We start from the raw sequence: 25144 nt of genomic DNA, 5'->3' as shown, positions 1-25144 counted from the left end.
CTGGGAAAACTTATTGACTCGAGTATAAGCCTAGGGTGGAAAAGAGCGCTAATTTAAAAACCTAAATAAAAATGATAGGTTCAATCTACGAAATCATTTTTAGCTAGATGACAAGGAACATTCATAAATGATTATAAAATCATTGGGTACAACCTAACCTAAATAAAGGGGTAGGGATATAAATGTATGAACATGGTGGCTGTATTGTTTGTTCATTATGTAATTGCACTGTAAATTTTTAAAAAAAAAAAAAAAAAAAAAAAAAGGAAGGAGAAAGGAGAAAGAGAAGGAGAAGTTCCTGTTGTTGGAACGCATATGCAGAAGTTGACAGCCGAAGGACCGGACACAAGGTAAGTTCACCCGTGTATAAGCCGAGTGCCCTTTTTCAGCATACAAAAATATGCTGAAAAACTCGGCTTATACACGAGTATATACGGTAAATTGGAATTACCAATTATGTCGATTCAGTTTTTACGTGATTAGTACTTATTGAACTTATTAGTACTTCTCCCACATCATTTCTAAAAATTCAATAAAATAGTTTACTCAAGAAAGTGTAACTTTATTTTAAATAATATCTGTAATAAAGATAATATGTGCCAATGATTGTGTCTGTCTTTTTTTGCTTTATTTATTATTGTGAACTGAGGTTAAGTCTATTCCCCTGCTATGTGTAGACAGTAATTATCAAGCATCATTATGTAAAAACAAGTCCCGTCCCCCCTCCTGCCCCCACTTCAGTCCTTTACCTAGTCCGAACCAAGCAGGAACAGAGTTTGAAACTGTAGATCAATGCAATGTTTCAGTAGTGGAAACTACATTTCCAGTAAATATGGTTTACATTTCCAGTTTTCCTGTGTCTATATAGTGGTCACTGATGGACCTGACCAAAACAGTCCCATGTAACAAAGGGGCAGGACACGACATGGCATTTATATTTGATTGCATAAAAGAGAAGCTTGAAAATAAATGTTCACACTGGGGAGGGATTAGCACAACAGTGAAAGTACAGGTTATCCTGCTTTTTATCATGTCAAAATATTTTTTTCTGGTTTAATTCCAGCTTAAGTAAGGCAAAGTTATAATGCTTAATTCAGTGCTAGTACAGGTATATAAACGATTTACTCACCATAGCACATATAGTTGACCCACCACGCCATGGATTAAGCCTTCTCCTTTCAACAACTAATGCATTTGCGATCAACCTTAACTTTATTTTCTGAAATAAACACAAATGTTGGACAATGTAAATATGTTATGACTATGAATATTAATTCATCAGATGGATTAGGACTAATCAATTTACACAATAAAATTAAATAGTATATAATGCATATGTAGAGTGAACATGGTATCGCCAACACCCCACAATTGCGCCCCTTTTCATGCATGTCAATTGTTTTGCAAGACTTGTAAATGCCAGGCATGTATGTGATGGGTAAATAAAAACCCTATTCTATACTTAATCATTGGTTAGATAAACAGCCCATACACTGGCTTGAACCAAGTAGCGCAAAAAGCTATTTTACCTTTTAAGTTTTCAAACTGATGGTATCAGCCTTGAGACACGACAATGTGGGCGAGGAATAGACAGAATACTACATACTCCTTGCCCCTGAAAGACCAACAATCTTCCCAATAATCTATTAGTTAGGTACATTCTGTAAATTGCAATTATTGTGCTCAATTAACAAAAGCCTGTCCCTCAAACTAAAAGAGTTCACAAAGATTGACTTTAATTCGGCAGCACACATCAGATTTATACAGATTGGTATAATTAGAAATATTGTGCTGTATACAAATAAATATACATAAATATTTTTATATGAATTGTTTAACCAGTATAAAATCTGCCAACAAATAATACCACTAATTACAGTTTTACATCAAGAACATTTGCTGGGGTTTTGGTTTTTTTTAAATTTCTTTCCTCCTCTTTGCTGTCTCCCAAAAACGTGAAGACTGAGGCAGCTGCCTCCCATCTCATTATAGGCACAATCCTGCTCTAACAATAGTAGAAAACATACCGGTGGTGTTTTGTTTGTGAGTTCTCTCGTCAGTCTGTCTGTAAACCCCTGTAACAAGCTATTTCCTCCTGTTACGATCACATTGTTATACAATTTCTATAAAATAAAATACATTATTACTTCACAATATTTTGTACATACAATGCAGGTTAGAACACCAATATTTATTGCTTTAATATGAAACACTATTATGTTATTACTTATGTCTTCACACCTTCATGTCAGTTTGACCACAAACTCTTGCGGAACTGTGGCTATTATTAGCCCTTATTTATAGATCTGTACACAATGTCCGCAGAGCCGAACATATTACAAATAATAAGACCATACAAGGTATAACAGTACAATATAATAAACGAGTAACATTATAACTCTTTACTACAGAAAGAATGGAATGGTGATGGGGGGTGCAGGGTATATTCAGCACATGCTGAGAATCTATGCCCAAAAGTGTGGGCGCAGCTAACAGATTAGAAGCCACCGAAACAGGTGCATAGATAAGTAGGAATGGAATCAAGGAGCATAAAGCCCAAGAAGGAGGTGGGTAGATTAGCTGGAGCCATAGTTATAGGCAGCAAAACAGGAGGTAAGAGGGCCCTGATCATAAGAGCTTACAACCTAAATGGAAGGGCAGACAGACAGTAAACACAAGGGGTGAGCAGGTGAATGGGGATCTGGGGCAAGAGGAACGAGTGGGAGAGATGGAGGATGAGATAATCAAACATGATGAAATGGTTAAACGGATGGCTGGTAGGCACTTAAGATTAGGTGGGTTTTCAATGATCATTTGAATCTGCATAGACAAGGTAATAGTGTGATAGAATGAAGGAGATTGTTTCAGTGGCGTCGGCCCGCAAGAAATCTTGGATTCGGGAGTGAGATGTGGTGATTACAGGAGAGGAAAGGTGACGGTCATTGGCCATTGACAGAAGACGTGAGGGAGTGTATATGGAGAGGAGGTTGGAGATGTATGGAGCAGTGGAGTGGACGAGGGCATGTATGTGAGGGTGAGGAGTTTGAAGATGATTCTGTATAGGAAGGGGAGGCAGAAGTAGAATGGCATGAGAGGAAGATCTAAGCCTAGCAGCAGCATTTAGTATAGATCAAAGGGGAGCGAGATGGAAGTGGGTGAGTTCAGTAAGGAGAAGGTTGCAGTAATCTAGACGAGGAATGATCTGTGAGTAGATAAGAGTTTTAGAGGCATCCTGGTAGTGGATTGGCCAAGAGATTGAATATGGGGGGTGAAGGAGTGAGGGGAGTCGAGAGTGACACCCAGGGAGTTGGGAAACAGCTAAGATAGTGGTATTGTTAACAAAGGTAAGGTGGGAGGAGAATATAATTAAAGGGAAGACAATGAATTCAGTTTTGGCTATATTAAATTTCAGAAATCGTGAGGACATCTAGTAAGGGATGGCAGAGAGGCAACCGGACACCCAAGATAGGAGGGAAAGGGAAAGATTAGGAGATGAGAGTTAGACTTAAGTGTCATCGGCATAGAGCTGGTACTGAAGGCCGAAGAAAGTAATAGTTCACCTAGTGAGGTGGTGTAAAAAGAAAAGAGTAGAGGACCAAGAACAGAACTCTGTGTGACTCCTACAGGAAGGGTGGATGGGGAGGGAGCCAGAGGTGGAAACAGAGAAGGAGCAGCTGGCCAGGTAGGATGTAAATCATGAAATTACAAAGGCAGAAAGGTCAAATATGTGAAGGGTATGCAGTAGGAGAGGGTGATCCACGGTGTCGAAGGCCACAGAGAGGTCCAGGAAGATAAGCAGGGAGAGGTGTCCCTGGATTTGGCCAAGAAAAGATTGTTGGTGACTTTAGCCAGGGCTGTTTCAGTGGAGTGAGGGGAATGGAAGCCTGATTGGAGAGGCTCAAGGAGGGAGTTGTCTGAGAGGTAACTGGTGAGACGGTTGCAGAAAATCCTCTCAAGTATTTTGTACGCAAAGGGGAAAAGCGAAATGGGGTGGTAGATAGAGAGTGAGGTGGGGACCAGATTGTTTTTTTTTACGAATGGGTGAGATAAGTGCATGTTTAAAGAATGAGTAGAAGATGCCAGTGGAGAGGGACAGATTAAAGAGGTGAGCAAGGTGGGAGCAGGCAGTGGTGAGAAGGGATGGGATCCCGGGGGGCAGGTTGATGGGGGAGATGATAATATGAGAGAATGAACTTCATCACCTAAAGTAGGGTGGAAGAAGCACAGGAGTTGGTAGGTGGAAGGAGAGGATGGTGGAGTGGTAGCAGTGGCAGAAGAGTGATGGGAGGAAGAGATATCGTGTCTGATGACCTTATTATTTTAAGTGAAAAAGAGACAAATTCGGTGGCACAGAGGGAGGACAGGAGTGGAGGGGGGGGTAAAGGAGTTAGTTGAAAATGGCAAGGAGTTGGTGGGGATTGGAGGACTGAAGAGATGAGAGAAGGATTGTTTAGCGAATTAGAAGACAGAACTATTGTATGGGAGGATAAATTTGAAGTGAAGGAAGTCTGCCAGGGAGCGAGATTTCTTCCAGTGACATTCAGTGGTATGAGTACATTTTTGGAGGAAGCAGGTAAATTTGGTGTGTGAAATGTAGGGATTAGAGCGGCAAAGGTGTCTGAGGAGGTGAGAGTGGCAGCATCAAGCGCAGTGCTGAGGGTGTGGTTGTAGAGGGAGGTTGCCTGGTTGGGCCAAACCAGGGTGGATAGTGGGGAGAGGAGAGTTTTGAGAGAGGAGGAGATTATAGCAGAATCAAGAGTGTCTAGATTGCATCTAGCATGGGTTGATGGGGGTGCAGTAGATGAAGAAAGAGTGAAGGAGAGGAGATGGTGGTCCAGTGATATTCAGTGATATGAGTGCATTTTTGGAGAAAACAGGTAAAGCCAGGCGATCAATATCTGAGGCATGGAGATGGGGTAGAAGAGATGGATTGAGTGGACTTCAAAGAAGGAGAAGGTTCAGGGGAAATTACTTGAAAGTTACAATTGGGGGATTATGAAAATGCCCATTCCACCTCCTGGACAGTCATCCAATGGGAAAGAGCAGCAGAGGAAGCAGTGCCAGTTGAGAAGAGCAAAGCTTCAGTGATGGCAACAAGGTTAAGATATTTGGAAATTAAGAGGTCGTGGATAGAGGGCAGTTTATTGCGGATGGATCTGGAGTTCCAGAGAACACAGGAGAAGGGAGGGAGGGAGGGAAGTGCTATTAACTGGTACTACTAAAGCCACGTTCACATGTACATTTCTTTGAAATTTTGGAGGCATATTTTGAGAGCTGGTAACCAGTAACTAAGACTCATTCACAAACAGGAGAAAAAATACATCTGTGGGTATTTTTCCCCAAACCCAAAAGGAGAGTGAAAAATGAGGCCTGCATTGCAAGCAACAAACTTACCGATTCCATATTACTGTCACACATTCCAACACTTGTTGTCACAACTTGGCTAACACCAAGCATAGTATTATCAGACAAACCCTGAGAGTAGAGAAAGTATGTTTAAAATGTGAGATTACATACACATAGAACTACATAGAACTCACAGAACTGAGTTCCGGCACCTTTTTTCAACGGATTTTCCAAGTTTTAAAAGTAACTTTTGACCATTTGATGTTTGGTCCACGTGGCCTTGAATCACCCTGTCATGCGTAGCAGGTTGGCGCAAAATCATTAAAACGGTGCATGCAGGCTGCTTGTGTGTCGAGTCCGATGCATGCGTACTTCGTCCTCGCTGGTTGTGATGGCACTGCTCGGCTTGTGGCACTGCTCAGCTTATAATTGGTTATGTGATCGTGCGCTGAGAGCTTACTGCGGGCGGTGACCGTTATATTTCGTTACACAACTGACGTGTGTGGGTGTGTGTACAGTGATTGACTTCGTGATGTGAGTTCCGGCACCTTTTTTCTTACAAAAAAGCACTGTATACACATAACCTAATTGATCCTGAATGCTATATATATTTTTTTAAAATATATTTCTGAAATCTTATAAATGATTTTAAAACTAGAAACAGGTAAAATGACCATTATATATAACCTAATATGGTAAGTACATTATAAATAACCTAATAAGGTAAATACACTTCCAATTACATGTTCGTCATAATAAATGCATTAGAGTTACAGGTTATTGCTATACTGTAAGAGTTACAAATTCCAAGTGATAAGGAGATCATAGATTAGTAATACAAGTACCACCTACTTGTACCTGTCCTTTACTCTCAGATTATCTTTCTAATAAAGATAATTTTTGCTAGCACTACCAAGTGGAGTAACGAAGTAGGATCATAAAATTCATCAACTCTTTCCTAGAGCGGATATGATGAATAAAAAAAACTCTAGTGCCCCAAACAGGCTTTCTTTATGAAAGAAAATTTGCATCTTTCATTCATGTACCTCTGTGATATATATTTATCAAAAATATTGATCACTGTTCTTCGCAAGTTGAATGTAATTGTTTTTTGTTAATACACACTCTTTCATAGCTATCATTATGAAATATTCATCTACTATTCTACCCCCACCCCCTTTCAATATCTTCTTCCTTCCCTTTATTATAACACGATAGAAAATTATTTAACATAATACTGGTAAACTGCTGACTGATATTGCAGCTGTGTTCCAGAAAATAACCACCATGCTCAAAATCAATGTATGTAATATATATACCATATATTACCAGTAACAGTATATTGCAGCTGATTCTCTAGCAATAAATTATAGCACTTGCTGCTATTATTCTTCCAGTCCCCTCTATGTTGCATAAGACATGTACTCTCAAATATCAGCAGAGTTAATCCTGCAATTAATTTAAAGGTTTTCTAAAGCAATTTCGCTAATGTTTATAGTGAAGTTCTTGATAACATCATTTATGTTTATTATGTACATCTGTGTAGTGTGCCTACTGATTGCTGGGCCTAAGATCTGCTAGATATCTCCTGAGCAAACACTGTACATAGCAATTCTTTAACAACAGTAACAGAGGATTTCCGGGAAGATGGGGGTTCCAAATTTAGAAGTAGTAGCATAATAAGAGCTACTAAAGTGTCATCATGTTGGGCACCATAGCACTCTTACTTGCTGTCAAATACCACATAATAATGTTGTGCATGCTTACCTAACAGACAATATACACAGTAGTATGGCATATGAGGATCTTGTCCAAGTATACTTCAAACCTCGTAGTCATTTGTCATTATCTGCCTCTACAATAAGGTAACAAACTGACCTTAACATTTGAAGGAACAAATAATCCCTCTGGGATTCTTAGCCGGTCAACACCAAAGTTACACTTATAACCATTTGGAAATGTGTAATGGACAGTAGGCATCTTGGCTGCAACACTAGAGATAGAGAAGAGCTTGCATTGATTAAGACTGTCAATGTACAATGTAAACCTTGGTAGACTAAAGACATTCAGAACAAACTTACTTCTCGTGGTAAATGGAATTTGAAACTTGGAGAACAGATGACTTGAAATCCTGTATCACATGCTGAAAGAGTTTTAAAGAAATAAATTAATTGTTTATTTTGTGATGATGACACATCTGTATCACGAAAACACATTGTACTTACACTACACATATAATTATGCCAGGAATTAGTGATCTGAGGTAGATTCTCTTTTCTTTTCCAATTGGCTGGTGCACCCACTGGTACTGCTTCCTAAAATATTCCCAAAAAAAAAAGATCACACCATGGAGTATGTACTGCCAAGTCACCACCGTGCGTATCTTAGCAACTAATTAATCTTACCTTTGAAGCAATCATGTATGGGGGGATTAGGTCCACATTCATCTCTTGGAATAACTCTCTGCACTGCTGAGAAATGAAGTCTCCGGCTAGAGGTGATTTTACAATCCCTGGCAAAGAAAAAACAACACTGACTTGAAATAAAATTAAATAAAATGCAATCTGAAAAGGATCTGGATTTGAGAGAAATCATTGACCAGCTTCTATATTACACAGAAAATTTAAAAAATTCCATTGAAGTGAATTGCACAGTTATTATGTTTAAATAACAATTTATGTTTTGCACAATATATTGAAGATATTTTGCCATATTATATTATTGTCACCACTGGCTGTGCTGATGACAGACACTGACCCAGTGAACAGGAAACAATTGCTATCTGATAGCAGCCTAAAGAAATAATTTATATCTGACCAAAGTCTAAAGGCAGCCGCAAACTGGCAGATACCAGGGGGTAAATGTATCAAGCTGAGAGTTTTCCGGCGGGTTTGAAAAGTAGAGATGTTGCCTATAGCAACCAATCAGATTCTAGCTATCATTTTGTAGAATGTACTAAATAAATGACAGCTAGAATCTGATTGGTTTTTCAAACCCGCCGGAAAACTCTCACCTTGATACATTTACCCCCAGATCTCTTTCACCTTCACCAGAGCATGTTATTCCGGTCATTTTTCATATGCATTAACCAATTTACCTAAAAAACGATCTGATCGATATTGACTGACTTATTAACAAGTTCTTTTTTGGGCCACACATGCTGTGATTGCCAATTGTCTGATATGTGTGGCCAGCATTACTGAAACCATGTTTGTCATTTTGATCAGTAGTTCCTAGTAACTCCAAAGCTGTCCAGGAGTGGAAAAATCCAAGTGCTCATCCTTTGTGCTAAGCAACTGGATCTGTATCCAATTTTCCCCATCCACATGGGAGACAATCAACATAAATAATAAGAGAAGTTGGCGCTACAGGATGTAACATACAGAATGTCTTGATAGATCCTCCAATATTGAAAGTCACTAGTCCTTAGAAAAGTTTCCAATAGGACATAAGGATTCTTCTTCCTTAACAACCACCGTTATTCATGCTTTTCAGATGGATGTGCATAAAATGAGATATAAAGCAGACATGGTATAGCCTGTATATTAAAATCCCATATACATATATAAAACCCTTTAACGCTCCGTGTTTTCTATTATACTTCACAAAAACACCACGTGGTGAGAAAGATTCCTTTTAACCCCTTATGGGCTTACACTTACTAGAAGGCAATGGAAAAGGGGCATATCAGATCAAACGTGTGCAATCATTTTCCATCTTCATTCTTAGTCTTTACTCCATAAAACGAACTTTTAATCCACCATAATCATAAGAGGAAAGAAGATTCCATAGTATAAAATCCTCACAACTTTTATTTATAAAATTCCTCATATAAATTACTTATAGGCACTTAAAAAGTCAGACACCGCTACACAGGGAAAAGGTGGACTCTTACCCTCCAGTTCTTACAAACAAGCGTGATAGATATTATAACAGCATCAGCCGTGAATGTCCCGGGTAACACTCCTGTGCTGTACGCTGTCCGAGGAGAGCTGGGGTTTCCACATACAAATTTCCCCGTCAAGCATCTGACGTCACTCACTTACGTCTGCTGTCGCGTTTCGATTCAATAATCTTTATCCTGAATAAAGCTCTCCTCTCCTCTTTATCCCCAGCTCTCCTCGGACAGCGTACAGCACAGGAGTGTTACCCGGGACATTCATGGCTGATGCTGTTATAATATCTATCACGCTTGTTTGTAAGAACTGGAGGGTAAGAGTCCACCTTTTTCCTGTGTAGCGGTGTCTGACTTTTTAAGTGTCTATAAGTAATTTATATGAGGAATTTTATAAATAAAAGTTGTGAGGATTTTATACTATGGCATCTTCTTTCCTCTTATGATTATGGCGGATTAAAAGTTCGTTTTATGGAGTAAAGACTAAGAATGAAGATGGAAAATGAATGCACACGTTTGATCTGATATGCCCCTTTTCCATTGCCTTCTAGTAAGTGTAAGCCCATAAGGGGTTAAAAGGAATCTTTCTCACCACGTGGTGTTTTTGTGAAGTATGATAGAAAACACGGAGTGTTAAAGGGTTTTATATATGTATATGTGATTTTAATATACAGGCTATACCATGTCTGCTTTATATCTCATTTTTGCACATCCATCTGAAAAGCATGAATAACGGTGGTTGTTAAAGAAAAAGAATCCTTATGTCCTATTGGAAACTTTTCTAAGGACTAGTGACTTTCAATATTGGAGGATCTATCAAGACATTCTGTATGTTATATCCTGTAGCGCCAACTTCTCTTATTATTTATGTTGTTTCTATATCCGTTTAAGTACTCATAAGGGATTGTGTACTATAAGTGGAGAGGCAGCTTTTGGATAGACTGCGCAGACAGACATCATTGTTTTACATGGGAGACAATGTTGGATGGATGTGAACGTTCAGTGCTCATACTGATCGCCATTGACAATACACACTGGCAAATATTGGTTGTGATTGCTGGTTACTTTGGGGCCACACTTGTATCAATTTGGGCCTGTTTTGTCTAAAAAGATTAAACTGGTCATTCAAATCCCTGCAGCTATAAACTTGGGGAATATCTTGACTAGGATTGGTGATGTGAGGAAGCTGTGGTTGGCTAGCAAAAGCTCTGCTCCGAGTCCCTGCCTTTCAAATTTCCTTCATATCAATCACTTATTGTAGTGACCAGGCATTATATAATAGGATGTAGAAAACCTTTAACAAACCATGTCACTATGACTTGACAATTTCTGATTCAATGGTATATAAACAGCTATCTATCTATACATTATACTTGCCATTTATTTCAGAACTACTTTAGCTATTTGTCTTTTTTAATGCCTTTGCCCTTTCTGTCTATTGTCAGTGGCTCCCATTTGTAAGTAGGGGGAAGAGGTAGCCAGATTCAACACAGCTCATAACTATGAACAGAAGTTTGCCCAGTCACTGTGCATTTTTGAATGGGAAGCTTTTTAATTTCTGTTGTTAACAAACATTTAGGTACAGAAACTCTTGTTTAATGTGGCTTTATGCAGGGATGACAGTTCCACTGGTTTCGGTGTTGCAGTTGTACTGTAATGCACCAGGTGTGGACTTGAAATCCTATCCTGACATACCAAAATCAAGCTTCCAACATAGAAATTTATTTACTGAATCAAGTTAATATAGAACATTAATGAACTGCAACAAATTTAAACCAACAAATCTCTTTTAGTGCATGTGCGCCTAATAGTCCCGCACATCCATCAAGCTGCGCAATCACTTCCTGGTCTTTGGAATATGCACAGGGTGAAAACAGTAAAAACATCACATCAAAGTCCAACCTACTAGCACTTTAGGGTCATCCCCTTAATTAATTTAAAGTTTTCAGTTTTTCTCCTAAAATACTGCTCGTTTTATGCTTATTTATGTCTTAAATTAATAATGAGAATGAAAGGACAACGCCACTGTCTTTATTACTTGTCTGTTTTGTGTGTTTTATGGTTTTTATTATATTGGTTTAACTGTACCTAGAAATGTGCTTTTCCACAGAAGTGCCAATTGAAGGTCCAAAATGCATTATATTAAAAGTATAATATGAGACTCAATCTCAGATACCTCATAGGTGCTGGAAAAAGAAGTCCTATTGGGGGAAGAAAAAAAGTGAGCACCTTTCTGCAAAGCAGAGGATGCTCCTGGAAATGCTACTTCTCCATCCCTCCATCTCATTGAAAAAAATCTCGTCCTGTAAAAACAAAATCTTATTTCGGCATGCTGGTACAAAGTAGGTGTTATCATGAACCTAATCCATACTCGGTAGGGAACGCCTCCCAACGGATGATGCAAACATCAAAACCAATGTGCTTCCACAAAAAAACTAGTGGATTTGTGCAACAGTAGGAACATAATGTCACAAAAGAGAATGTGCCTTGTGGGTTCATGTACATCTCTATAACTTGGCCTTAGTTATTTGAGTTATGATGCAGAGCTTCACAGAAAGCATGCAACATCTTACTGATTTTCATAGTCAGTTTAGTTGAGGCAAAGCAAGATTAGAATTAGAACCATCCTCTGCATCAGTTATTCTGGGGTTGGAGAGAGGTAGGGCTTTGTGCTACTCTACAATGCAGTAAAAACAAATTCACATTGGACAACGACTTGTAGATTTGAATATTACGGCTTTTTGAAATGGTGAAAATTTTAACTCCACTTATAGACAATGGCAAACACAAGTACATATGTTAGTGTGTTTAGACAGCTTGGTATACAAAGTACATTTGACAGAGTTTAATGGAGTCAGTTTACCTTGTTGAAGTACATGTCCATCATGTACTGGAATGGCTGTAGTATATGTAGAACCACTATCCAAAACCAGACCCATATTTCGACCATTAGCAAATCTAATTCTAGGAATGAAGGAGTCATTTGATTGACAGAACTCAGTGACTAGTCGTGACATTAACAGCATGTATGGTTTATACAAGGATTCTTTTGCACAACAAAAAGCATTTTAAAGATTAGATATAAAAACACATGAAGCAAAGAGGGTAACTAAATATTTAGATGAACTTTAGAGGTAAACCTCACACAATTGTATATACATATGGTAAATCAGTTTTACATACGAGTTATTCAAATAGAGCCTAATTTTTCCCTCAGCTGCTCTGAATGGTTCCCATGGTCACATGGATCTTATAATAGTCCAGCTATCAGTTAATTGACATGACTACATTAGAAAAAAAATAGAGGAGTCTAAAGTACAATTAACAGGCTGTTATAATAAGAAATATTATGTACTAGCAGAATACCCGGCGTTGCCTGGGATTTAAAGAATGTTTATTTACAAAAATCAATCTAAATATTAAACATACATGTAAATATCATGTTAAAATTGGACCAGTAGAAGGTGAAAAGTGAAAATGTCAAACTGTATTTGAACTGTATATGATGGAACGAACCGATAAACAATTACTTCAAAACAGCTTGATAAACTATATTTCTCGTTTCTTCATTTGGGGCAAATACATACAAATTTTTTAGTGATCCAACTCTTGAGCACACAACGTAAAATTGTGCATGAGAAAAGCAAGGTGATTCCAAGTTGACTCATGTAAAGATTGTCCTTGGGCCTTATTGATAGACATGGCAAAAGCTAAACGAACTGGAAATTGTAGACGCTTAAATTGAAATGGCATATGAGATGGAATGAGAGGCATGCGTGGAATGAAAGCATTGTCACCTTTTGCACAGCCTGTCAAAATAGTTGCTTCAATGACATGAGAATTGAGCTTTTCGACTACTAATCTTGTACCGTTACAAAGTCTTGGAGGATTTAAATTTCTGAGAAGCATAATGGGTGATCCAATCTTCAGTACCAGGTTATGCGGTGGCATTCCGGGAGGTTCTAAAGAGTTTAAAAATTCAGTAGGATAGTGCACAGCCTCATTTTCTTTAACAACGGTATCTATTGATTTGTATAATATGGCTTTTCCAGGCAACTCTTCTTGAATCTTTAAGTTGATTTTGTTTACACAATTATTTTAGTTACTGGATGAAGCGGCATTAAACCATTCCCAATATTTAACAAATGATTAGCAAACTGACCGTACATTGTGTTGCCATGCAGAGAAACTCTCATATTTGTGGTTAGTCGCAAAGTGCGAACATGCCTCCAAAGATGTGATGATTTAAGGCATGCATTAATTTCATCCGCCATTGTTCCTTTTGGAATGACCGGCAATGTTTGTCAAAAATCTCTAGCCAATACAACAGTGACTCCACCCATTAGTAAATCATTGCCTCTTAAAAATTTAAGTGTTTGATTGAGGGCCTGTAAAGCATTTTTGTGTGACATGGTGCATTCATCCCATACAATGACCTGACATTCCTGCAGAATCTGAGCTTTTTCTGTTCGTTTAGTGATATTGTAGACGGGAGTTTCACTTTGGGCCAGATTAAGCGGTAACTTGAAAGCTGAATGTGCTGTTCTTCCACCAGGGAGCAAAGTTGCAGCAATTCCAGAAGAGGCCACAGCAATAGCTATCTTGGAATGTACTGGAATTTTAGCAAGTAACAACTTGATGAGAAACGTCTTACCTGTTCTTCCGGGTGCATCCAGAAAAAATATATTTCCCCTTTTTTTTGGAACTTCTTCCAAGACATTGTTCCAGACATTTCAGAGTTATGGTCGTTTTCGATGATTTTTAGGTGTTACCCCCCTCGCCACCCCCACCCTTAGGAGTGCTAGGGGTGTCTTGCCCCCACAATATTTGTTGTTAGACTGTAAGTCATATGTGTACCAGGTTTGGTGTAAATTGTTCCAGACATTCCAGAGTTATGGTCGTTTTCGATGATTGTTAGGTGTTACCCCCCTCGCCACCCCCACCCTTAGGAGTGCTAGGGGTGTCTTGCCCCCACAATATTTGTTGTTAGACTGTAAGTCATATGTGTACCAGGTTTGGTGTAAATTGTTCCAGACATTCCAGAGTTATGGTCGTTTTTGATGATTTTTAGGTGTTACCCCCCTCGCCACCCCCACCCTTAGGAGTGCTAGGGGTGTCTTGCCCCCACAATATTTGTTGTCAGACTGTAAGTCATATGTGTACCAGGTTTGGTGTAAATTGTTCCAGACATTCCAGAGTTATGGTCGTTTTCGATGATTTTTAGGTGTTACCCCCCTCGCCACCCCCACCCTTAGGAGTGCTAGGGGTGTCTTGCCCCCACAATATTTGTTGTCAGACTGTAAGTCATATGTGTACCAGGTTTGGTGTAAATTGTTCCAGACATTCCAGAGTTATGGTCGTTTTTGATGATTTTTAGGTGTTACCCCCCTCGCCACCCCCACCCTTAGGAGTGCTAGGGGTGTCTTGCCCCCACAATATTTGTTGTCAGACTGTAAGTCATATGTGTACCAGGTTTGGTGTAAATTGTTCCAGACATTCCAGAGTTATGGTCGTTTTCGATGATTTTTAGGTGTTACCCCCCTTGCCACCCCCACCCCGTAATGAATTTCAATTTTAAATTTTTTTAGTTGCCTCCGTCATGTTTTAATACACTCGTATGCAAAATTTCATGATCTTCGCTTGAAAAATGTGGATTTGTATAGAAAGACAGACAGATGGACAGAAGGACAAATTTTCTCTTTTATATATTAGATTTATTTGATCCCAACACAATATGTCACCTTGTCCGGGGCTCCACTCACTCTTTGGTGTACAGCTTACCAAGAAGACTTGCTTAGCGATCTTACTAACCACCTAAATAACATTACACTCTTGCACAAGTTACCAATGTAAGACATAGAAATATTTCAAGACTTAAGCACTAAAAAGGATACGTTGTGAGAACTGCAGATTTGCTGAGGTAAAACTGTGGAATATTAAAATGCTCAAACATCAGCTCTGTCAATTTCTCTCGTTTTTCTCTAGTATTCCACTGAAAAAATATGAAAGTAATAAACACATTGAGTCAGATTCTATGATAAATCTTATGAAGTATTCTGATGTGAGAGATTCTTCCTTGAGTCTTAGTCAGAAGATACGTCAGTTAGACACCACACCACTACATTGGCACAAGATAGCACTGTAATTTATTCAATCCAATATTAAAAAACAAAGGCTTATCTGTAACTATGGTTCAAGTCATAGATACTTCATAAGGGGGACTTCATCCACCTAATGAAGTCTCCTGATGACATGTGTAGGGCAGGAATTCTTCATTCCTAGATCTGTCCTTATGATTGATAATTGGGCCACCTTGCCCTGAATGTGGGATTCTTTTTTGGAGTGATGATTATTTAGGCAACAAGGCTGTCACTCTCTAAACTTTTATTTTTTAATATTTACTTATAAATTTTTATGGTATTAAACAAATAAAAAGCTATTTTAATAAATACTGCTATTGTATTTTCCCTTTATATATAAGGTCATTTTCAATTTGTCAGTAATTTGGAATTGAAGATGTAGGACTCTACAGTGCTACCTGGGTGCTAATATAACAGTGATGTAGTGTCTGACCAACATATATTCTGTCCAGGATCCAAAGAAGACCACAACAGAGTATTTGATAAGTGGTTACCAAGTACCTTACATTGTACGTGATTTGACTATCTTTTATCTTTTAATCACCAGAGGGCACCTCCTACTTCTTTTGTTTTTCAACATTGAACTTTACCCCTGAGTGCAAAGGAAATTTGCATGGCAAACACCCTTTTCTTTTAATCAGAAATAATATTTATATACTTTTTTGAATATCTTTGTTGGTTTGTTTTGTGACAGTTATAGGGTATTAACATGATATCTTAATTGGTTTTAGGAATTAACTAACCTTTGATTTGTGCCTATTTGTTCTAACTGGGAAAATGTATTTAATTGTTATACATTAGAAGACAACATTATCCTTGTATATTTATTACTCAAACGCAGTGACACAGAAGGGGTTGGCTAGTCTTTCCACAATGTAGGGGACGGGTATCTTTACCAGTTTTTGGTCATTTTAATATACTAAACATTTAACCATTGTGCTGCTTCCTCCACTCCAGTCCCAATATCGCCCATTCCTCTGATCACCTCCAAAGTGATATACATTTATTTATTGCAAATTACAAAGCATTTGGCTGGGGGATGCAGCAGGACCAGAAACAGACAGAAAATACATACCAGGATTATTTATTAGGAGTACATCAAGATGTCAGGCTTATTTTTTTTAGCTAATTGACTTAGAGCGGGCATTATAAACAGAGAAATAGTAATCATTTACTTACAGAAGCCTCGGACATTAGTACTGGATATAAAGTAGATTTTGACTCGACGAGCATTTTATATGTGTAGTCTAAAATTGCCTGAAAGCTGTCCCAATCTTCAACTTAAAAAAAAAAAAAAGATACAAAAGTTGATAGCAATTAAAATCCCTGTACAAATTAAAATGCCTGCAAAATAGCATTTCTGGTCCTTTAACTACTCATTGTAAAAATATCGTAACGGCAACTTACAAATTACATAATTTTATACAGTCAAAGGATTAAGAATATATTTTCAATGCAATAAAACAATTTAAAACGGGTTATAAAGATGTATTTTTCCTGCTTAGTCATTGACAATGAAGAAACATTATTTATCACAAGATACATCGCCCTGTCGTAAAGCTCTACTTCCCATGTTGTATAGAAATCATGTGACCAGCTTAATAATACTACCTTGTAATGCCTGCTATAGATGCTGAAAAATACAGATCTAAAGTGAATCTAAACAAAGATCAGGAGCCGTTCTACCATAAAACTTGTAATTTTACAGAAGGTGATTTTGGCTGCTGGAACTGTAACTCTTTTGCAGATAAAGCCAATCATATTCCAGAAAGGCAGATGTTACTTTTTTTTCTTTGAGAGATTAATCATTTACTATGTGAATACTGATTTCATATACTCAGAAGAAACAGGAAAACATGGTAATTCTTGGTAAGCATTTACCTTTGTTCTTTAAACCCTATGACATAGACCTAACCTGCATGGATATATAAACACCCACTTCTTCTGAGGACATCCTTATACAGTACAAGAAACACAAACAAAGCAAAATTAATACTATATATTAAGAAAGGTAACTTACTCATTCCATCTTTTAATGGCGACAAGGCCTCCATGTTTTCCTTTGGTACCTCTTCAGCCTTATTATCTATGTAGTAGGTTGAACCTAATTTCCCGCTATTAGTCTCCATTGCTGTGCTGCCATCTTCCCTGTCAAGCACTGAACCAATCATTGTAGGAAAATCTAGCTGCAATGTTTAATGTGAAGGATTAGAAGAATGATTTACCTGTCTCAGGATGAAGGGTATTTTATCACCCGTGACTACAATTTTCACATCTAATTTATTTGTTTAATAAATTGAGAATAACTATTTTTTAATAGTCAGACTTTAATGTTTAGGGAGCAAGATTAGGGGATAGAGCTTTGGGGACACAGCTTTCTTTTAGGATAAGTATTTTGGATATTTTATTTGGAACACAGAGGTTAAAAATATATGTAGGAATAAAAATCACACCTTCCCAGCTATTTAATGTTTACTACAAGAGCATTAGATAGTCTGCAAAGGAATGACTTATGTAAGTGACCTATAAACTCAGAATAGAGTATATATTGACATGTTATAGAAAGATTATTTCAAAACACATTTGTGCCAGTTTGAAAACAATTGTATCTCTATGTTTGTGGGAAGATTCTGTGACCATAACAAAATAATCTCTTTTCTGTGCATGTTCTGTCTGTGTACAATTCATTAGTTGAAAAGAAAGATTGTGAAAAGATCTTACATTTAAAAGTCATAGAATCAATGGTTTGTGTCTCTTTAGAGCACTCAGGGAATAATAACGTGTGTTCTATCCCTTAGGGTCCAACTGTAGACTGAAGACTTTAACAAAATTGGCGTTTTAAATATGGCTGTCACAATTGCTGAATATCGGCAATTTGGATCCTCTGCTTAATACATTTACCACCAGATCTAGTTTTGTGATCCCTGGTGATTCGGTCATGGTAGTTTCTGTAGAAACATGCCACTGTGATGTACCCAGAAACAGATTTAAAAGATCTAAACTGCAGGTTTGAAAAAGTGGAGATGTTGCCTATAGCAACCCATCAGATTCAATTATTATTTATTTACTACTTTCTTCATAATGACATCTGGGGATATATTTACTAAACTGCGGGTTTGAAAAAGTAGAGATATTGCCTATAGCAACTAATCAGATCCAAGTTATCATTTGCTTAGTAGATTCTACAAAATGACAGCTAGAATCTGATTGGGTGCTATAGGCAACATTTCCACTTTTTGAAACTCGCAGTTTAGTAAATATACCCACTGGACTAAGCAGTGGTACCAGGCTCTGTCACTGATACCAGTTTTGTCACACAACAAGTTATTTTAGGTCACATGAATACATGTACCCACAAGATAAAATTGCTGGCATTTGCATTACTGGCCAAAAATAGATTCATTATGTAACATATAAAGGTGCTTGCTATTTAAAAAACGAAAATGTTCAGAATTTTTATTGATCTGGTTAGAAATTTACCTTGTGAGGATGTTTATATTGAATGCTAGAAATTTTGTTTGCAATCTTCTTACTTTCATAATTAGAATGTAAAATTGTGTAATGAGAGCAGACATGTAGTATATCCATTCTGACTAGAATGCTTCATCAGTACAATTGTTCAAAATAACTGCTCAGAATATCCACATCTCTTACCTTTGGATGGTCCTCTCCAGCATAGCCAGCACGTACTGAATGTGAGCCAATGTCAAAGACCAAGCCTGCAATCTCATCTACAACAAAAAGAGAAAAAGATTATTCTAAAAAACTGAAACATTACACCCACAATTTGCCAGATGAGGGAGCAGTTTTTCATGTAGCACAGAAATATCAGCTTTAAATTTCAGTGTAGAAATAAGGTATAAGTATTTGTGTGCTACATGAAAAACACACAGTATTTAACTTATGTGCAAAATAGAAAACTAGTTTGCACCCCTTACATTGTAACATGGTTTTGTCCAGGAGACTGCTTACTCAATTTTTTTACTTAACTTTCCTTAATGAATCAGGCCCTTAGTATTTTTTTGTGTTTTTCTATTTTTCATCTAAAAAAATAGATAAAGCTATAGCTCACATCTATTCACTGTGTCTCATGTCTATACACTGTGTCTCATGTCCAGGGCCGGATTAAGGGAATGGAGGCCCCTGGGCTAACGGAGCCTCCATTCCCCCGTGAGGGCCCCCCCGGTGATCCGAGCCGCCCCCCCCCCCCCCCCCACCGGTGATCCGAGCCGCCCCCCCTTCCCCCCAGCACTTACCTCCTTCTCCTCCTTCCCCGGCGCGCTGTACTCTCTTTACTGAGGAGATCTCGTGAGAGTGAGACTCACGAGATCTCCTCAGTAAGGAGAATACAGCGCGCTGGGGAAGCACTGCAGAGAAAGTGCTCAGCAGCACTGATGGCGCCGGGGGCGCCCCCGCCCCCGACCGATCAATACTGCTGCTGAGCACTTTCAAGGGCCCCCTGGATGCCATAGGCCCCTGGGCTGTAGCCCAGTTAGCCCTATGTTTAATCCGGCCCTGCTCATGTCTGTACTCTGTAACTCACATCTGTACACCATGTCTCATGTCTGTACCCTGTATCTCACATCTATACACTGTGTCTCATGTCTGTACTCTGTAGCTCACATCTGTACACCGTGTCTCATGTCTGTACTCTGTAGCTCACATCTATACACTGTGTCTCATGTCTGTACTCTGTAGCTCACATCTGTACACCGTGTCTCATGTCTGTACCCTGTATCTCACATCTATACACCATGTCTCATGTATGTACCCTGTATCTCACATCTATACACCATGTCTCATGTCTGTACCCTGTATCTCACATCTATACACCAACTCTCATGTCTGTACTCTGTATCTCACATCTATACACCGTGTCTCATGTATGTACTCTGTAGCTCACATCCAGGGCCGCCATCAGGGGGGTACAGTGGGTACCCTTGTACCAGGACCGGGCTCACCAGGGGGCCCGGCGTCACACTCTTACCAAGGGGCCCGCTATCTTCAGCCTGGCTGTCTTCAGCCTGGTGTGTCAGCAGCGAAGACGCCGGGACTGCTGTCCAAAAGCCGAACTTCCTGTTGGTGGAACGCATATGCGTTCCACTGCGGAAGTTAAGGCTGAAGGTACAGTCACGGCTCTGCCTGCTGTCCTTCAGTCCCTGAAGTCTCTCTCTCCCTCCCTTTCACCTAATACTAATATATATATATATATATATATATATATATATATATATATATATATATATATATATATATACAAGTTAACCCGTGCATGATACTCATGCATTCTAGTCAAATCAAGCTACTTAAGGTGTTAAAAAGGTTCTTGTCATGCATTTTTCTGAGGTTTTTTTCCCACACACACTAAGAATTTAGTAGGTCAGTGTATAACTCCGCCCAGCAGGTGGCGCTGCAGCAAATTTCAGCCCTTTCTGAGTTTTTTTTTCCACACACACACACACACACACTAAGAATTTAGTAGGTCAGTGTATAACTTCGCCCAGCAGGTGGCGCTGCAGCTTGGTTTTTTTTTCCACACAGACACACGCCACTAGGCTTTTATATAGTAGATATATATATATATATGTGTGTGTATATATATATATATATATATATATATATATATATATATATATATACAAGTTAACCCGTGCATGATACTCATGCATTCTAATCAAGCTACTTAAGGTGTTAAAAAGGTTCTTGTCATGCATTTGGGCTTAGGCCAGGCCTCCTCAGGGGAAGAGCGTTACTTCCCGACGTAAGCGCCCTTTTTTAGCGTGGTTTTGTCCACATGTCACCACCTCATCATTTTTCTCTATCACCTCATCCTTCATCTTTATCGCCACATCCATCCAGATGTCTATCCAGACACAGGGATCTCTCTCAGCGGTCCTGAGTATCACACTCCTCTCGCTCTGTCACCCCTGGCAACCACCAACCACTCCCCACTGTCACCCCCGGCAACCACCAACCACTCCCCACTGTCACCCTGGCAACCACCAACCACTCCCAACTGTCACTTCTCCTTCAAGAAATATATATATATATTTTTAAAATCTTTATAAACACTTTTAACAATTAACAAATTAAATTAACAAATTAAAAACATCTTAGTATACCAAATTTCAGCCATTTCTGAGTTGTTTTTTCCACACACACTAAGACTTTAGTAGGTCAGTGTATAACTTCGCCCAGCAGGTGGCGCTGCAGCTTGGTTTTTTATTTTTTCACACACAGACACACGCCACTAGGCTTTTATATAGTAGATATACACACACACACATATAATCACTTTTTTTTTTACATAAGATAAATATATATATATATATATATATATATATATATATATATATTAGAGCCCCCCTTAACTTACCTTTCAATCGCTTAAGTCTGACCGCCTTCATGGAAGAGAGGACTACGGAGGAAGCCGGATTGTGACCACAAAAGGTAAGGTTTTGTTTTTTTCATTTTTTTTCTACTGGATTTTTTTTTCATTGCCTTGGGCCCCCAGGCACCTGCCCATCATGCCCAGTCGGAAAGATGGCCCTGGTTCATCAGGGGGGTGGTCATCGGGGGGCCCTGCCTGCTTCATTGTACTGGGCCCCACGATTTCTGTACTCTGTAGCTCATATCTGTACACTGTGTCTCATATCTGTACACTGTCTCATGTGTTTCATGTCTGTACTCCATATCTCATATCTGTACACTGTGTTGCCTGTCTGTACTCTCTGTCTCACATCTGTACTCTATCTCACATCTGTACACTGTGTCTCATGTCTTTACTTTGTATCTCATGTCTGTACAATGTGTTTCATGTCTGTTCTCCATATCTCATATCTGTACACTGTGTTGCCAGTCTGTACTCTGTGTCTCATGTCTGTACTCTGTGTCTCATGTCTGTACTCTGTGTCTCATGTCTGTACTCTGTGTCTCATGTCTGTACTCTGTGTCTCATGTCTGTACTCTGTGTCTCATGTCTTTACTTTGTATCTCATGTCTGTACTCTGTATCTCATGTCTGTGTAGAGGACTTACCTGTCCGGGGCCGTCGTCATCCCTCGGGCGGCGGTCCACTCCGTTCAGCCGGGACGGTGAGCCAATCAGGGCTCACCTCCCGGCCATTTCAAAAAGAAGCATGGCGACGGACCAATCCGGGCCCGCCATGTCATCACGTGGCGTCGCGTCGACGCTACGTGATGACGCTAGCGCGGCGCCGACTATTTAAGTCGGCGCGCGCGCCGCCATGTTCAGTTCGACGGCGGAGAGAGTCAGAAGAGGACGTGTCGCGGAGAGCTGCGGGATCAAGACCAGAAGACAAGCCAGCGGAGACCAGCAGTGGCGGCAGAGAGCCCTTGTTAGGGCTAAGAGCGCCTCTGCTGCCTGAAGACCGGCGGGATCAAGAACCGAAGACAGCGGAGACCAGCAGTGGCGGCAGAGAGCCCTTGTTAGGGCTAAGAGCGCCTCTGCTGCCTGAAGACCGGCGGGATCAAAAGCAGAAGCCGGCGGCAGAGCAGAGAAGCAGCGGCAGGCGGGGAAGGAGTCCAGGAGAAGCTCCCCGAAGACAGCCCCAGGTAAGGCCTTGCCAGGCAACTCCTCTCCCGGGCCCACGCCCGCAGTACATATAATAAAGTCGGGCACAAGGCCCGTTGGCACTCTATAGTAGGGGCACAAGGCCCAGGGACCTGGGCACTAGGCCCCAACGTGGTAGTGGGCCAGTAGGCCATTAGTATCTGTATAGAGGGGACAAGCCCCTGTTAGTTAGAGAGGGGGACTCTGAGCCCCAGGTACAAGGGCACAAGGCCCTAGGTAGTTAGTGGCCTAGAGGCCATAGGAAGGCCATAGGGCCTGGTTAGGGGCTGGTAGCCCATCTGCTATTAAGGGCACAAGGCCCCAGTCAGTTAGGAAGGCCACAGGCCTCAGGCAGGGGCTAGGACCCCTAGGTAGTAGGGCATAAGGCCCTAGTGAGTGGGCTCAGAGCCCTGGGTTAGAGAGGGGGCTGAGGCCCATTAGTCAGAGCAGAAGGCTCTGTGTGTAGCTGGGCAGAGACCCATGGTGTGTAGGGCCTAAGGCCCTGGTGGTGTGAGGTAGAGGCGTGGGAGCCTCGTGAGAGTAGGCGCGGTCCTGTGTGAGGTGAGCACACGTGGTTAGGAGGTACGGTCGAGCGTAGGCTCCCGTGGTGCTGTAGCAACCTGCTGGTTGGCTAGCAGCGGTGTGTTCGGGTAAGTAGCGGCAAAGTACTGTAGACTGTATCTATTTATTCTGTCTGTGTGGCGAGTGTAGTTTACATTACAGTATTTTGGTGTGCTTTCTAACTGTGTCCAGGGGCAAGACGTCAGGCCCCCATTAAAGGTAGGCTCTTGTTTCCTGTGGTTTTCCTGTGCTAACCCGTGCTGTGTGGGGACAAGTGTAAGTAACAGCATACACATAGTCAGGGGAGAACACACGTAGTGTCCCTGTCCCTTAGGTCCCCGGGGTCACACTGGTACCCAAGGGGGGTGGCTGAGTGAGTTGGTGGCAGTGCAGCACACCTTGAGGCAGTTCCAGGGGCGGCCGTGGTTCTGATCAAGGGTCCTCAAGGCCGGTTCCGTGCAGGTGGACCTGTGGTTCCGGACGAAGGGACACGTGTGAGATACCCGAGTACAGGCAGTCGGGCGGTTCAGTTCGATCGGCTGTTCCGTGCGGCAGTCGGCCCGCGGGTTAGTGTGCTGTTTTACTGAGCCTCAGCCGGGCTTAAAGAACCCGTACTTGGGGCCTGTGTGTGACTCCATAGCAAGAAGGCAGCTTCTTGGTAAGACCTGGGTGAGGGGGTTAGGAACCGCCCTCCGGTTTAGGCTGTGAACACCGGCTGGTGTTCCCCGTAGCGTGTAACTAGTAGTTCCGTTAGTGCACCACATTTAGTTAGTCCTAGTGTTTGACGTAGTTGCGTTGCCGACCATTAGAACGTTGTTAGGGTCGGGTCGCCGTTTGTAGTTAGTCCAGTTTGTGGGTGCCATCTTAGTTCACGGAGAGCGTAGAGGGAGGCTGTGTGTCTTGTCATCCGCAGGAGTCGGGAAGGTGCAGGAGAACCGGATCGGAAGTGGGAGTGTCCCGGTGAGTATCACGCTCGATTCCTCCTTTCGGTTAGGCCCTCACCGGCAGGTGTGTGAGGCACTTGAGGCGGGATTAGTCCTCGGATTAGTCTTGGCCTTCAGTGCCTGAAGTCCCCCGCGTCTTGGCAAGAACAAAAGTGAGGAGGCGGCAAGGAGCTTGGACTGACCGTGTCTTCGTCCCTTGCCGTAGTCTCGGACAGCCCTTACTTGGTAGACTCGGTTTAACTGTGTGTTTCCCTCTTAGGCGTTACTTGCGGGCGTCCGGAGAAAACCCAAACCGGGACCGAGGTGGGATCCAGTCATCCACGCGGATCGTGGTAAATTAGGAGGTAGTCGCCCTGTGAGGCACATCTCCTTTAGGGACATTACATTTTGGCGTAGTCGGCAGGATCCGCGTTCGTGATGACGGATTCACGACCAACCACGCCTTCCCCCGAGCGCAACCCGCCTAATGTGATGGCTGTGGGTGCCGCGTTGTCCCACCTGCCGAAGTTCGATGGAAAGAATCTTGCTTTCGCCGACTGGCAGGAACGGCTGCATGGCACTGCCCGGTTGTATCATATCACCGGTGCCATGAAGGTGGAGCTGGCTCTGAACGCCCTGGAAGGGGATGCCAGGAAGACGGTTCTTCTTCGACCCAAATCAGATAGGGACACCCTGGACGCCATCTTC

General features: G+C 40.9%; 1 protein-coding gene across 1 annotated transcript in view; it reads right to left on the bottom strand.

The window, feature by feature from the left end:
• The window catches only part of LOC142142747 (actin-like protein 6A), a 79888-nt gene that overhangs the window by 38678 nt on the left and 16066 nt on the right, over positions 1 to 25144 (bottom strand). The window contains exons 2-13 of the mRNA XM_075200578.1: positions 19036 to 19112; positions 17402 to 17567; positions 16561 to 16661; positions 15136 to 15233; positions 12105 to 12199; positions 7752 to 7858; positions 7572 to 7661; positions 7428 to 7489; positions 7225 to 7339; positions 5395 to 5475; positions 2028 to 2123; positions 1130 to 1219 (exon numbers count right to left, since the gene is read on the bottom strand). Coding sequence (XP_075056679.1) covers positions 1130 to 1219; positions 2028 to 2123; positions 5395 to 5475; positions 7225 to 7339; positions 7428 to 7489; positions 7572 to 7661; positions 7752 to 7858; positions 12105 to 12199; positions 15136 to 15233; positions 16561 to 16661; positions 17402 to 17567; positions 19036 to 19112 — 1178 coding nt within the window. The remainder of the gene's footprint in view (positions 1 to 1129; positions 1220 to 2027; positions 2124 to 5394; positions 5476 to 7224; positions 7340 to 7427; positions 7490 to 7571; positions 7662 to 7751; positions 7859 to 12104; positions 12200 to 15135; positions 15234 to 16560; positions 16662 to 17401; positions 17568 to 19035; positions 19113 to 25144) is intronic.

This window comes from Mixophyes fleayi, chromosome 3, assembly GCF_038048845.1.
Source record: "Mixophyes fleayi isolate aMixFle1 chromosome 3, aMixFle1.hap1, whole genome shotgun sequence".
Taxonomy (NCBI): domain Eukaryota; kingdom Metazoa; phylum Chordata; class Amphibia; order Anura; family Limnodynastidae; genus Mixophyes; species Mixophyes fleayi.
Note: the sequence above shows the minus strand (reverse complement) of the source record. Positions and strands in the feature narration are given on the sequence as shown.